At 41.1% G+C, this 14861-nt stretch overlaps 1 protein-coding gene across 1 annotated transcript in view; it reads right to left on the bottom strand.

Annotated features, from left to right (window-relative positions):
* Positions 1-14861, bottom strand: part of unc5cb (unc-5 netrin receptor Cb) — a 124944-nt gene that overhangs the window by 66809 nt on the left and 43274 nt on the right. The window contains exon 2 of the mRNA XM_030064819.1: positions 13784-14014. Coding sequence (XP_029920679.1) covers positions 13784-14014 — 231 coding nt within the window. The remainder of the gene's footprint in view (positions 1-13783; positions 14015-14861) is intronic.

The following is a 14861-nucleotide window of genomic DNA, read 5'->3' as shown; positions in this document are numbered from 1 at the left end:
TTGCACGTGATGCGACGTTGTCAGAGCCGACCAACTCCAGTGTGTCATTCAATGCAAAATAATTAGGTCAAAAACGATTTAATATACTGCAAATACTAGTTGTTTATGTTTATTTATAATTCATTTAGGCGGACAAGGCTACCAGGTAGGCTACTGTCCAGTTAATTAAAATTAACTAAAAATAGTAACTTTTTTTTTTTTTTCTTCTGTATTCCCGCTGTCCCCTGATTAGTCGACTTTTGGTCGAAATTTCAGGACTTTAGTCGACCAAGATTTTCTCTGGTTGACTACAGCCCTAGAGAAAACAGTACAAGAATATCACATGTCAACATCATATTCTCCCACCTGGGTCCTGATGACAGCACCATATCCAGGCACACAGATCACATCACTTGTATCATTTGTGTGCATTTGTGTGTATGTGAGCGTGTGTGTGTGTGTGTGTGTGTGTGTGTGTGTGTTTGTGAGTGAGAGAGTCTGGCCCACATTCTGGTGCTGAAGCATTGAGCTGTTTAGGGGAAGGATTCTCAGCAGCATGGCTAACACAATCCTGTTTGCTAACTCCTCTGATTACTGCTCATCTGGGTGCCAGGACCCAAACAAACAAATCATCCTCGACACAAATGCCTCTACCCACAGCTGCCCCTCCAGCACAGATTATGTTACTACTGCAGCTTGTGAATATCTGTGCACAGCTGCATGTGTGTGTCTGTGTGTGCAAGCATTTGACATTAGAGTATACATACATATACGCTTTCTGTGTGCACAAGAGCAGTGGTTTTTAAGCAGGTATGGCTGCCTGCCACTCGGCATAATGTCTACTTACTTCCCTTTTCAATCCATCATCCTTTAATTGTATAATGAATCTTAGAGATTTGTCAAGATGACAGTCGTATGATAGTGCAGAGTAGAGTGAGAAACTAAATAATGACGCAACAAGACTAAGTTCAGTTAAAAGCGCAGCTTATTAATACAAAATTCACATCGATCATGTGCTGGCTAATGGAGTCATTCACATGCATTTTCTTTGCCGTGATTGAATGGTCTGCCTCCTTCCAGACTTCCACATATTCTCTCTTCTTCCTTCAAGTCGCCCTCCACTCAAAAATGGGTTTTTCTTCTGTTTCTGTCCCCTAAAATGTGAGATACTGACTTGTATCTGTGCACAAACTCCGCGACCGGCGGAGCTGGTGATAATGGATAGCTGATCATATTTTGTTTTCAGAAAACAAGACTAGCTGGGAATGACTGCGTCACATGAACCATGTCAGTGTAACTAAGAGTTTCAATGAAAAAAAAAAAAAAAAAAAAGAATTTCATGGTTAAATTGAAACCCCACCCCGTCACATGACTGTCACGGGACGGGATTTTCTTCTTCTATGAACAGACCTCTGGTATGAGCCGCTGTATGAGCAGGCGGGGGCATGGGTGGGGTCTATCTGCATATTTGCATACATCTGTGCATTTTTATTGAGAGCAGGGTTTAGAGTTACATTTAAGGAACTAAGCGACTTTTTTTAATGGGGGAAAAAAAAAACTTCTAAATATGTAAAATTGATGACCAGAGATTATTTTTAGGGGCTTTTTAGGAACTTATTAAATAACTGGAGGGGCACTTTAACTTTAATCTCATGTCATTTCGCTTTATTTCTACCTTCCAAAGCCTTTTTCCCCTATTGCAACTCATGACTTACTGTCTGCCTAAAGTAAATGGGGTGACGCTAGTAAATGTGAATTACTGAAAATGCCTAAGCAGGTGGAGGCCTCCTAAATTTCTCAGTTAATCAGGGCTACCTTAATTGCACAATATACTCGGTGGCACTTTATTAGGCACATCCAGCTGCAACAGAGGAGGACCTGTTTTTGCCTCTAGAACAACCTAAATTCTAATGCATGGACACGACACAAGGTGCTGGAGTCGTTCCAGGTGGATCCTGGTCCCAGCTGACTCAACAGTGTCCTGCAGCTCCTGCGTTTTTTTTTTTTTTTCAGCAACACATTCATGCTGTGAACATGCACTGCCACCTCATCCCAAAGCAGCTTCGTTACACAGAGATCCATGCATTCACGCTATGCTAAAATCTGACCCTGCAATCAGGACGATGCATCATAAACCACGATTTGTCAAAAAGGCTGCTGCTGCCATGTATCCACTTCAAGCTCAGATGACCTGTGCACTCTGAGACACCCCTCTGCACACCATCTTTATACTCAACTGTTATTTGCATTGTTGTGGCCTGCCTGTTACCATGGAGCAGTCTCGCTATTCTCCTCTGACCTCTCTCGTCGTGAAAGACTTTTTCAGCCCAGCAGGACTGCCGCTGACTGGATGCTTTTTTTCATGCTGTCTTGCACATTCTAACCTTTAATCAAACAGCAACTGAACCTCTCAACCCAGACTGCATGCTTTGTATACTGAGTCACAGTAATGTGACTCACTATATGTGCAAGCAAGCTGTCTGCATAAACAGGGAGATGTACCTGATAAAGTGGCCACTGATGCAACCTTTATTGGTAACTTTCTGCTAGCCACCCTGCAATGCTCTCTTAACTTGATTATTTAATTACGTGAAATGCCTGGGATTACTAGTAAAACTATTCTTACATTCTGGGTTTGAATAATGAATTTCTGTATCCGACTCATGGTCAATGGTTTGTAACTGCAAAACACAATTTCTCTATTCATACTGTTACAGAGATTTGTTTTCTATCAACTGCGAGACTGTAACAGTGATTAAAGGCTAAAGCAACTTGAACTTGGATTTGAGATACGTTCCTTTAAGGTAAATACAATGTCTTAATTTAAATGTTATTCTTGATAATTGCTAGTGAGGCACTGGTTGGCATGGATTAGGCTGAAATATTATCACAACATGGCCAAAACCAATATCCAGATTGAAGTAGCACAGTGCTACAGAGATGCCCTGGACGACAAATTGTATTTTCCAGATATTTCATAATATCCTCCTGAGACCCGAGGAAATTGGAAGTGTCTTCCAATTTAACTTTTTTTGTGATTTCTTGTCTATTTAGAGTTAAAACAACAACTCACAATTTAGAATTTCACAAAAATATTTTTATTTTAGATTTTACAGTACGTCCACTGTAGTGGATTTTACTGTAAAAAACAGATCATTTTAAATTTAAATAAAAAAAACAATCAAATAACCACAGATAATCAATTAGAGACAATCAGTGCCATTAACAAGAAAATATCTAATTTTCATAAGAAAAACTAACAGCTAAACAATATTTGACTTCCTGTTTCTTTTTTCACGACATGTGCGTTTTTCTGCAGCTGCCATTTTGGCTCAATAGAAAGTGGGTGTTCCCCTCATCCAACCTTATCACATGAGATATCATTGGAAAGGCCTGGATGTCCTCTGTACACCAGGACTTGATAGGGTAGCTCAAATGAGTAAAAGGATATAGACGATCAATTGATGTCCACTACAGAGGACATAATTGAATAGGCTGGGTCTCAGGAGGACATTACAAGTCCCAGATGACATGTAGAGTCATATCAATGTATTGGTCAGCCCTAGTTTTGAATTTTGCTATTAGCTGCTGTTGTAGATTTTACTAGCATGAAACAACTGCCAATAACGTAAATACAATTTGTGTATAACAACTGTTTGAGTGGAGGGTGTAAGCCTGCCACTGGGCCACTGTTTCAGCTGGCATTCTCATCCCCCTCTGTTATCTGTGCCCTGGTGTTTTCAAAATCCCCGTCGCGACGTGAAACAACAAGCCCTCAGTTAGTATGTATGTACCAACGTCCCGATCCGTTCCCCCCGATGTTACTTTGCAAGGGCACTGTCACTGCATCTTGTGCTGAGCACCACCCGAGATGACTGTGATTGGTTTAGAGAAATACAAACAGGCTGGAGTGTTTTTTTCTTCCCTCCAGGAGAATGAGAATGGCTTAGACCAGATCTTTCTTTAGCACCGGCGCAGCACTGAGATAGGTCTGGCTCTGTAAGACTATGTGATTCTGGTAAAAGCATTTGATCAGTGGGTTTTTGTCTGAATATATCTCTGTGTATTTAAATCATCATAACTTCTAGATGAGCATGATTCCCTACACGATGGTGACAGAAGAAGACCCATTTTACTCAGAAGAGTAGGTGGATATGTGTCTGTGGAAGATTCAGTGGCGTTTTTGAAGAGAATGGAAGGTTAAAAAAAAATGCACATGCCATTTTACTTCAGGTTCAATGCATTTACATAGCCTCTTTGTTCTGGTACAGACACCATGCACAGTGACATCCCACACACTAGCTTAGCTCTCATGTAAAATTTACACTGTGTGCCGACAGGCACAGGAACAATTACAACTATTGTGTGTATGCGTGTGTGTGTGTGTGTGTGTGTGTGTGTGTGGGAGGGGGTGGGGGTTGGGGGGTATCTTCCTGCGTGTGCGAGGATCTCTGTGAGTGTGTTAGTTTGAGAATACATCAGGGTGGATATGATGTTGGGAGAACAAAAAAGTGGAGGGAAAATCAATAGTGGAAACAATAAGAAGATATGAATTCTCTATGGGTATAAAGCATGCCAGAATCAGTTAAATATTTCTCTGTGTGGCCAAAACTGTTTGTGAACACAGTTCCATCGTGGTGAAATATCTGTCAGATGCAGTTCCAGTGTGTTGTGAGAGCGGGGCCTACTGTACGGTAAACTAAGTGATGATGACTTCTAACCGTAAGTCTTCCTTAAGAGCCATTCATGACTTCATGACCATTACTAAAGGGGGATGAAAGTATTTCCCTGTTGTATTGTAGCTAAAACGGATCAGACGGGGCAGGGATCACCCCAGCACAGGAACTAAGCCTGCTGACCTCACCCAGTGACTTCATATGTTTGCTCAGCCAGGCGCTCTAAGTGCACGGCGTATAGCGTTACAATGATGACAAAAACCAAAAGGAGGGCGAATTCTACTCCACCGGCATTCAGGAGGTGCAAAACAAGTGAACTTCTTTGTGTGGACTGTGTTAAGGCCAGCAGCCAGGCCCGACTTCACGCCCTCTCCAAACGGCCATTAGCAGCAGAAATGATTCAACAATATGTCCTGTTAATAGCCGTACGGTGTAGGGCACCTTATTGGAGATGATTCATTATTAATGTGGTCATTAACATGAGTCAGCCGAGCTCCTTTGTGTTAGCACTAGCTAACTTTATTGATCACACCAAGAGTTGAAGACGGGAAGGGGAGGAGGTACCCTGATTATCTGGCCAGATGAGGAGCACTCCTGTTTGATCTTCTCACTCATAACTCAGAAACAGTGACAAGCTGTCTCCAGTGTGTATTACACGAGCTGTGCATACTTATAATTAATTTGCTGCTCGTTTGCTCAGATCAATGCCCCTCTGCGCGCAGGAGACCATAAGCTGCCCTCCACACGAGGAGGTGAGGCTGCACACAGCAGAGGACTGGACACTGGTGCTGGGATGAGCTTCATTTACTAGAGTACTGTAGTGAGGTACGTTTTTCAAGTGGATGTAGTTTGTTGTAGGGGAGAGTGGGGTAAGTAGTGTCAATTTTTACTTAAAGTGCCTTTAAAGAAAGGTTACTACAGTAATGCCTCCAACTAAAATATGCACATATAGTTTAGGATGTTTTGCATCCCTGGGAACAATCACTTTGGATCTTATATAAACTGTTTGAGAAATATAGCTTTCAGAAAAAAAGTGGTTTTGTGGCACAACTTGCCCCCGGTGTGGGGTAAATTGTGCCATTAGAGAGAATACACTGGGGTAAATTGTGCCATTGATAATTGAAGTAAAACAGATCATTTTAATCTCACAAATGATAATGCTATATAAAAGCAAAACAAATTCAATACAAAATATTTATTTAACATTTATTTATTATTTTAATAAGATCACAGGCCACTTTTCTATAACAGGGCCTAGCGCCACATGAACACATACCCAGAACAAAATAAAAATGAGCACCTGCAAATCATCTTCATCTGAATCTGAATAGTTTTAGTGATCAAAGGTAAGAAGACAATGTACAATAACAATAAAATACAATAAAGTAACATATAGTATATAATCACAAGTTGTGCCACTGGCACAAATTACCCCAAGCCCTTTGGCACAAATTACCCCAAGCCCACCATTTTGAAAAAAATGCCTCCCCCAGCTGTTTTGAGCTAACATCATGCTAACTGTATAGACTCATGGTGTAGCTTACTAAAGTACTAAAACCTGTGTGAACTGTTTTCAAAGTTTTCTATAATTGTTCAAACACAGCAATCAAAAAACCTTGATCATAGAAATTTTACTTTGGAGGGCAAAAATTTTTTTTTCGAACTTGAATGTGCTTTCCTCTCAAGCCATGTGTCTCCCTTCTTTGCAGGATGAGTTAAATGGATGCCTCTTCAAAAATATGTGGTCACATGACCAACTTCTTCTATGGTTTTCTAGATAACAGGGGTGGCACTACTTGCCCCTTGGCACAAATTACCCCACTCTCCCCTATGTTGTTGTTGTTTTTTGAAACTTATGACTTTTAGTCCACTACATTTCAAAGACAAATATTGTACTTTTGAAATTACATTTCTGTGAAGGTTGTTGTTACTCATTACTTTTAAGTACAGCTTCAAAGTCAGCTATTGATTTTTCTCTTTTTTATTCTCTACAACGTGATTGGCTGCACACTGTGTTCCTCACAGGAGAAAAACCAATCACAGTCTGCTCTCAGCTGGGTTTGATGGAAAAGTGGAAAGACATCATCCAGCTGTGTGAAACAAACACAAGCAAGACATCCGCTTTCAAAGTAAAACACATCCGTTCCATTTTGTTACCAAAGCACAAACCACTAACCCAAATGTTCCCCATGAACAAGCTGCATCTCTGCAAAGGCAATGAGCAACTTAGCAATAAATGAAGTGAAAATTTGCAAGAAATTAGAAAAAAAAAAAGCTGCAAGAAAATGACATGGAAATTAGCTTAAAAAAAAAGAAAAGAAAAGGAAAGAAAAAAGGAAAAAGAAAGAAAATGACCTGAACTGAATTGCAAAACAATGAGAGCCAGAGAGAGAGAGAGAGAGAGAGAGAGAGAGAGATATTAGAAAATGATCACAAATGGACAAACAGGACAAATGCCCAGACAACTATATTTATGATTATTATAATTACATATTGAAAATTATGCTATGGCTTATTCTCAGGTCTTTTTCTTTTTCTTTCTTTGCTCTCATTCTGTCTTTCTTTCTTTGTTAGCTTAATTTGGGGTTGTTTCCTTGTTTGTTTTTTGTTATTTACTTTTTACATTTTTCTCACTCCATTATGCAAATAATACAGTAATGCACTGATATTAAAAAGAAAATGTATTTTTGAATACAGAAGTATTTTTAGAGGCAAGTACTTCTGTACCTTAACGTAATTAAAAATTTGACTGAGTAACTTCCACTTGTAGTGAGTGAGGAGGAGGTGCGCTTTGATTTGAGTGATGGGGTCTGTTTAACTCGCCGCGTCTTAGCTCACAGTGTTAAGTCACACTTTGAACTGACTTAGTATGGAAACATTTTCTTTTTCCACAAACATGTCTGTAACCAGCCATTTTATTGTGATTTATTACTTCTTGCTACTCAGAAAATGATTATAGCCAAGTACACCACTTGGTTTGATTATTATTAGATTATTATTATTTTCACCTGCTGGGTCATTGTTGTCAGATAATGACTTTATTTAATTATGACATTGCAAATCAGAAGTTTTTGTTCAAAAAGCTGGACAAAAACTACAAATTTGATTAAAAAAAACTCACAAAGAGCACCATCATCATTTTTATTTGTGCCTGCTTGAGACAGCAGACAGTCGCGACCTCCCGGCCTGTTTGTGCTGCCTGGCCCTGAGTCAGCACGTCCACACATCAAGTGCATTCCCATTATTTCATCCTGAGACGAAGGCAGGAAATACGGCCAGCATTAGCTCACATTAAACCTGCCTAGTAGTTATAAATTCTTTAAAGACTCTCCTTTTTCTGATGGATGTGTTTTTGTTAATTATACATTTATTAATTTATGATTTTATATAAGGAAGCCCAGTGATTTGCTTCTACACAGCGGAAATGTACAAAAGATGCTTCCTTATGTTTAGAAACTCTGGATCAAATGTACTTGACACTCTCTCTTTCTGAGTGGTGGAAAGACTTTGATGATATGTACTCCAGTGCAGAGAGACCTGACACACACACACACACACACACACACACACAAAAACAGCATCAGTATAGCTCTGTCTATGTATATATGTGTGTTTGTATGTGTGTACATGTGTATTTGTATGTGTGTGTGTGTGTGTGTGTGCGCGCTCTCTAGAACACTATAATCCCTGTTTTCTATCCTCTGTCTCCTAACATACTTTCATATTCTTTCATATTCTTTCATATTCAAACTACAGGGGAGGTAGAACATTAAAAGAGGGAGAGAGAGAGAGAGAGAGAGAGAGAGAGAGAGAGAGAGAGAGTGAGTATCAGGTTATATTTCGTCTGGCTAAACTATCAGTAGTATTGACCAGACTGCCCAGTTTCTACTGTACATGGGTTCCTTTTCTGTCAATCTCGGGAAATTAGAGAGGAATGCCTCTAGTGATGCCTGTGTGTGTGTGTGTGTGTGTGTGTGTTATGTAGAACAGACGTGTGGGTTGCTCCATGCTTTTAGCACAAGGCCCTCTGACAACAAATCTCAGAGCCGCTGTTACCTCCTAACCTCTTCCTTTATTCCCAGTGTCTGAGCTCCAAAACCCACTCTCTTCATCCACTGCAGAGCAGCTTCAGGTCCCTCTCCACCCAGCTTTTTGGAAGACGTTGGAAATGTATGTTGTTTACCCCTGTTGGCTGCTGCTTCTGTAATGCTGGGATTTGGAAAGATTTCAGTCATGTTCCATGTGTGGTGTTTGCTCAGCATCTATAATGTAAGGGGGTATGTGTAGATACAAACACACACACACACACACACACTGCAAAAACTCAAAATCTTACCAAGATTATTTGTCTTATTTCAAGTCAAAAATGTCTTATTACTAGTCAAAATATCTCATTACACTTAAAATAAGACATGATCACCTCAGAAGTAACTTGTTTCTAGACAACTGTCTCTTGTTTCAAGTGAAAATTCACTTGAAACAAGTGAAAATTTGCTTGTTTCATTGGCAAAATTTGTTTCTTGTTTCTAGCTAATTTTCACTTATTTCAAGTGAATTTTCACTTTTTTCCACTGGCAAAATTTGCCAATGAAACAAGCAAATTTTTACTTGTTTCAAGTGAATTTTCACTTGAAACAAGTGAAAATCGTCTAAAAACAAGTTACTTCTGAGCTGATCATGTCTTATTTTAAGTGTAATGAGATATTTTGACTAGAAATAAGACATTTTTGACTTGAAATAAGACAAATAATCTTGGTAAGATTTTGCGTTTTTGCAGTGCACACACACACACATACAAACAGCACAGCAACTTTGTTATTTTATGTGAACATGAACATTCATGCAATTCCTCACTCACATGAAAAATCTCATATGGTGTGACCGCATAAAACTAAGTCCACTTCAGCAGCCTTTTCCAGTGTTTTTTGGTGTGTTGCTTTTTATATAAAAATGCCAAAGATAAATGACCTTTTTGTCACTGTTACATTTAAATCTAAGTTCCCATGTTGCAGTGGGTGTGCTGTTGGCATGCTGGCATATAACCTCAAGGCCCAGTGTTGTGCTAAGTGCATGAAACCTCATATGGTGTGACACTGCATCATATGGTGTGACAGACACACTGAACTGTATTTTCCTACAGACATAGTAATTATTTATTGTAGCTAACAGGCTATACTTATATTTTATAACTAATAATCACTAATAGCTGAGTTTAATGTATGTTTTGTCCTTTTTTTTGTCCTTCCATGTGCTGAATCAAGCCACTGAAGCTCCAAGTCCAGTAAGAACATCTCATGGACCTGACCTTGAGATAAATTCAGATGAACCTTAAAATATGGCTTATTTATTAACATGAAGATGAGAAAATACATGAGGACAGGAAAGGAGAGAAGGAAAGGAAAGGAGAGGAGGAGAGATGAGAGGAGGAATGGGGTGGAGACAGGGTAGGAGAGGGAACAGAAAAAAGAGAGAAAACAGAAAAAAGAAAAAGGATAACAAGACAAAAAGAAAGGTAGAGGAAGGGGGGACTGAAAACTGAATTTAAATTTGTTATAAATGAATGTTTACTGTAAAATGTTTAGTGGCACAATGTTCCACATTTTGTGTGATTTCTCTTGAACTGAAAAATCTGTTTTTGCACTGACAAGCTGTGGTGTGGTGTGTTTCATCCTGTGGTGTGACACAATGTCATTTGGTGTGACATTCAAAATTGTGACAATAAAAAAGCTTTGTTAGTGACGATTCCTAAAAATCTCAGTGGAACACATGGAAAACAATATCAGCAAGAGTCACAAGGACAAGAACAGGGCTTGTCAGAATTAAATATATATATTGAAAGACTGACGAGAGATGCTTTACTTTGCACGATAATTTGGAAAAATGTATTGGATTTGCACAAGGAATTGCTGGATCTCAAGATAGCAATGAAAAAGAATTATAACAAATTGAGTTACTTGCATTGGCTCCCTGTAAAATCAAACTCACCTACAAAGCCGTTAATGGTCAGACACCATCTCATCTTAATGAGCTCATAATGCCTTTACCACCCCACTAGAGCACTGCACTCCCAAAATGCTGGTTAACTTGTACTACAGTCTCCTAGAGTCTCCAAAAGTAGAATGGGAGGCAGAGCCTTCAGCGGTTAGCTCTTAGTCTTCTGTGGAACCATCTTCCAACTTGGGTTCAAGAAGCAGACAGCAGCACTCGAGAAGTGTGTGTGTGTGTGATGGTGAGTGTCAAAGCCACCATCCAAGCTGAAGATCCAGGAATACATCAGAAAGAAGGCCCCCAGTGACCGGCTAAATGAACAGGCAGCAGAAGCCCAATGAGGAGGAAGAGGAAGAGGCATGTCATGGAGGGACAAGCCCCTGCATGGTGTGTACCACCGACAGAGAGCAGAAGTGGCTGGTATGGAGAAAACATACTGATGGATGGAGAAGGCTGGACTGAAAGACGGTATAGAGGCACTGATCATGGCAGCACTAGAATAAGATCCATAGAGATCAGGGTCTACCATACCAGGCAGGACCCCAGGTGCAGGCTGTGCAGAGGGGCCCCTGAGACAGTACAGGTACAGCATACATGGAGCGCCATGACCAAGTGGCTGGCACAGTGTACAGGAACATCTGTGCCGAACTGGGGCTGGAAGTCCCAGGGGCAAAACGGGAGACGCCTCCAAAGGTGGTGGAGAACGACAGAGCCAAGATCCTGTGGGACTTCCAGATCCAGACTGATGAGCTGGTGGTGGCTGATCAACCAGACATGGTGGTGGTCGACAAACAGCAGAGGAAGGCAGCAGTGACACGAGAAGCTGGAAAAAAAGTGCTGAGAGAGGAGCTGGAGAAGATGTGGGGGTGAAGGCAGCAGTGGTGCTGCTGGTGGTCGGAGCTCTCAGGGCTGTGAGCCCCAGACTGGGAGAGCGGCTCCAGCAGAGTCCAGGAACAACATCAAGACGTCCAGTGGGGCGAGTGGGGAATTTACATATATAACTCATTTCTGTATTAATTGTTGTAATATATTATAGGATTAATGCATATAATGCACATAATATTTTACAAATTTCTAAGGCACAAATTTCTATTTCTAATAATTTAATTCTTCTCTTGAGAAACAACCGTAGCTGATCCAATTTGCTCCTTGGGGATCAGTAATAATTTCTATACGATATTATTTTGTGTTTGACTTTAAGTGTGCCCAATCAATGTCTGAGGAATTAAACGCATGTGTATATGTGTGAGTGTGTGTGTGTGTGTGTGTGTGTGTGTGTGTGTGTGCGCAACTGCGCGCCTAAATGTTAACATTAGAGTGAGGGTGCAACTGTTGCGTGCCTGTGTGTGTAGACGTGTGCAGCAAAGCAGTGGGATAAAAAGGGCAAATGTGCTGTGCCTGGTACCTGTGGCAACAGAAAGAGCTCAATTTCAAACTACGGCAGCTGAATGTAGCCAATCAGTGTTGGGCTGTCGTGTGTAATGGCTCTGGTGCCTGCAGGGGCTGAATTCAGCTAAAAAACAGCCATGCTGGAGCTTCACTCAAGCCTGTCGATGCTCACACACACACACACACACACACACACTCACTACATAAGTAGCAGTGTTAATAAATGTCAAGTGAAAGGGAAAGTGTGTCTGGGTCCACACTCCCTCATTGAGATGCTGAGGACAGTAAGGGGATGTTACTCCTTTTTAATCGAGCACACAGGCAAACAGAACGTTCTAGATTAGGTAAGTTTATGGGGAAAAAAATAACTCAAAAATGTATGAGAAGAAAACTTAAAAATTATAATTACAGATTACAATTTTAGATTATAAAGTCACAAAAAGATCAGAAATTCTGAGATTAAAGTCATTTATGGGAAAGAAAAAAATTCTATTATAAGTCACAAATTTTACGAGACAAAAACTTAGAAAAGTAGCTTTTCTTCTACTGTGGGATTTAGTAAGAAGGAAATCCTGGTGCTTTGAGCCCAGAATCTCAATCCACTCCTCAGCATCTGGACTTTGAAGAGACGTTGCTGTGACTTGGGCCGATTCAGAAGAAAACAATATAGTGATTCTGAGCTAAAATCAGCAGGATTTCCTTGTTCCTGAATCCCATGTCAGAGTAGAATTTGATGAGGTCATCAGCTGCAGGCCTGAGACACGGCGAGTGCCAGCAGAGTCAAGCAATGCAATTCCTTGACCAAAAAACACGGATAAGAAAAAATATTCTTTTCTTGTTAATTTGTGACTTTACAACATCAACGTTTCAAGTTTTTTCTCAGAATATGACCCTCCCTCTTCCCCAGCTCCATATTTTTTTCCTAATACACCGTTGTAGGCCTGGCCTTGGTCTGCGTCAGTTCAAAGTTTGCCTCAAACTGATCCTGTGTCTGCCTGCATAATGCAGGTTCTAATATGAGGCTGGGAGGGGGCTCTCTGCACAAAAGGGCTTAAGTCAAACTGAATTCCCACAGCAGCCAGGGAGCAGGCTGGGGAAAGACTGACGAGTGCGAGAAGCAGACATGTATGATTATTTATTATTCAAACCTAATGATGTACAGTCTCCATACGCAATGAGAGCCAATCCGCTGACACCGCTGTGCTTTTTGCCCGTGTTTGTCAACAAGTCAATCCTTTGGGCCTTTGTTAAGTATGAAATAAATGTGGCTATGTGAAGAAGCAGCACCATCTTTATTCTGGGCTGTGTATGGGCTCGTATTTTTCAGTGGAGTGTAAAGGGACATAACATCATAAAAAGTCTTTAATGAATAATTCATCATCTTGATTTTTTTTTTCAAAAAAACCAGAGGGTAATCCAATGCATGTAACCTTACTCGATTTTGGGACATTATACAGAAGGAAAAAAAGAGCAGGGCGTTACAAGAGAATAGCCACAGCTAACACTCAAGCCAGTGTGTGTGTGTGTGTGTATGTGTGTGCGTGCGCGCGCGTGCACATGCATGTGATTTATACTCTCTGTGTCTTTGCTTTGTGTAAATAAAGCTGATAAGCAGATAAGCAGCTATAGTCCAATGGCTCTCATCTCTTCTGGGTGCATGTGTGTGTGTGTGTGTGTGTGTGTGTGTGTGTGTGTGTGCACGTGTGGTAGTGAAATTCTCAAATGTGTATCAAGCTGACACAGCCACTGACCCGAGTTTTCATCGACTCTCTCCTCCACCGTGTGCTCCTTCTGGTGCACCCACTCGCTGTTGCACTTGAAGTAGATCTGGGTGGCGGGCGTGGCCTTACAGTACAAGTTGACCGGCTTGTTCTTCACTATGTAGGCCTCCTCCGGCTCCATCAAGAACACGGGCAGCGGCTCCGGGGGGTCGGAAGGGAAGGTTTCCGGCAGCTCCCCGAGTCCCAGGAAGTCATCCTCAACTGGAAAAAGATGGAAGATGGAAGATGGAAGATGTGAGGGGGGAGCAAAAGAAAGGAAAAAAGGAGACAGGAAGGAAGAAGGGAGAGAACAGATATAGAAAGCCCAGAAAGAAGTAGAGAGAAAGGAAGGATGGGTAGGGAGGGGAAGGAAAGCGGAGAAGAGACAGTGGGATAGTGCGTTATAACCAAGGTCTTTGCACAGGATTATCCACTCGCATAGCACACAGTAAAACCCCTATCATTTGATATTTTGGAATGTTTACACAAGTGTATTTTAGAGCTCAGGAAATTCTGGGATTCCTCTCAGGCAGCAAGGCAGGATGGATTTCCAAAAAAACTGGGCTCTGCTCGGTCTAACCACAGCCAGCTACTGCTGAGAAAGGAGAGAGAGGGGGAGCCAGTAATGAGAAGCAGAGTTCAGAGGTTGACTCTGAGGAGCTGAAGTAATAAGCTGATCTCTCTCTCTCTGTCTCCCATACACTCTCTCTGTCTCTCTCTGCTTCTCCCTCTCTCTCTCTCACACACACACACGCACACACACACATGCATGCACACATGCAGCAGATCTAATGACCTCAGGCTTTTGGCCCAGTTTGTGCCATTCCTCGGATACTTCTGCAGTAGACAGATACGCTTCCCTGTAATTACAACTCGCTTTCATCTCCCTGTCTTAAATCACACACACACACACACAACACAGACACACACATATAAACACACATGTACACACACAAATGCTCACAGAGGCACAAAAGATCACAAGCACATAAATGAATGGGCATACACGCCCACAAGCAAGCACAGCTAACTTTCGAACTCTTTGAAGAGCGGAGGATGAAGCCTATTC

The sequence above is a fragment of the Myripristis murdjan genome, chromosome 12 (assembly GCF_902150065.1).
Source record: "Myripristis murdjan chromosome 12, fMyrMur1.1, whole genome shotgun sequence".
NCBI lineage: Eukaryota > Metazoa > Chordata > Actinopteri > Holocentriformes > Holocentridae > Myripristis > Myripristis murdjan.
Note: the sequence above shows the minus strand (reverse complement) of the source record. Positions and strands in the feature narration are given on the sequence as shown.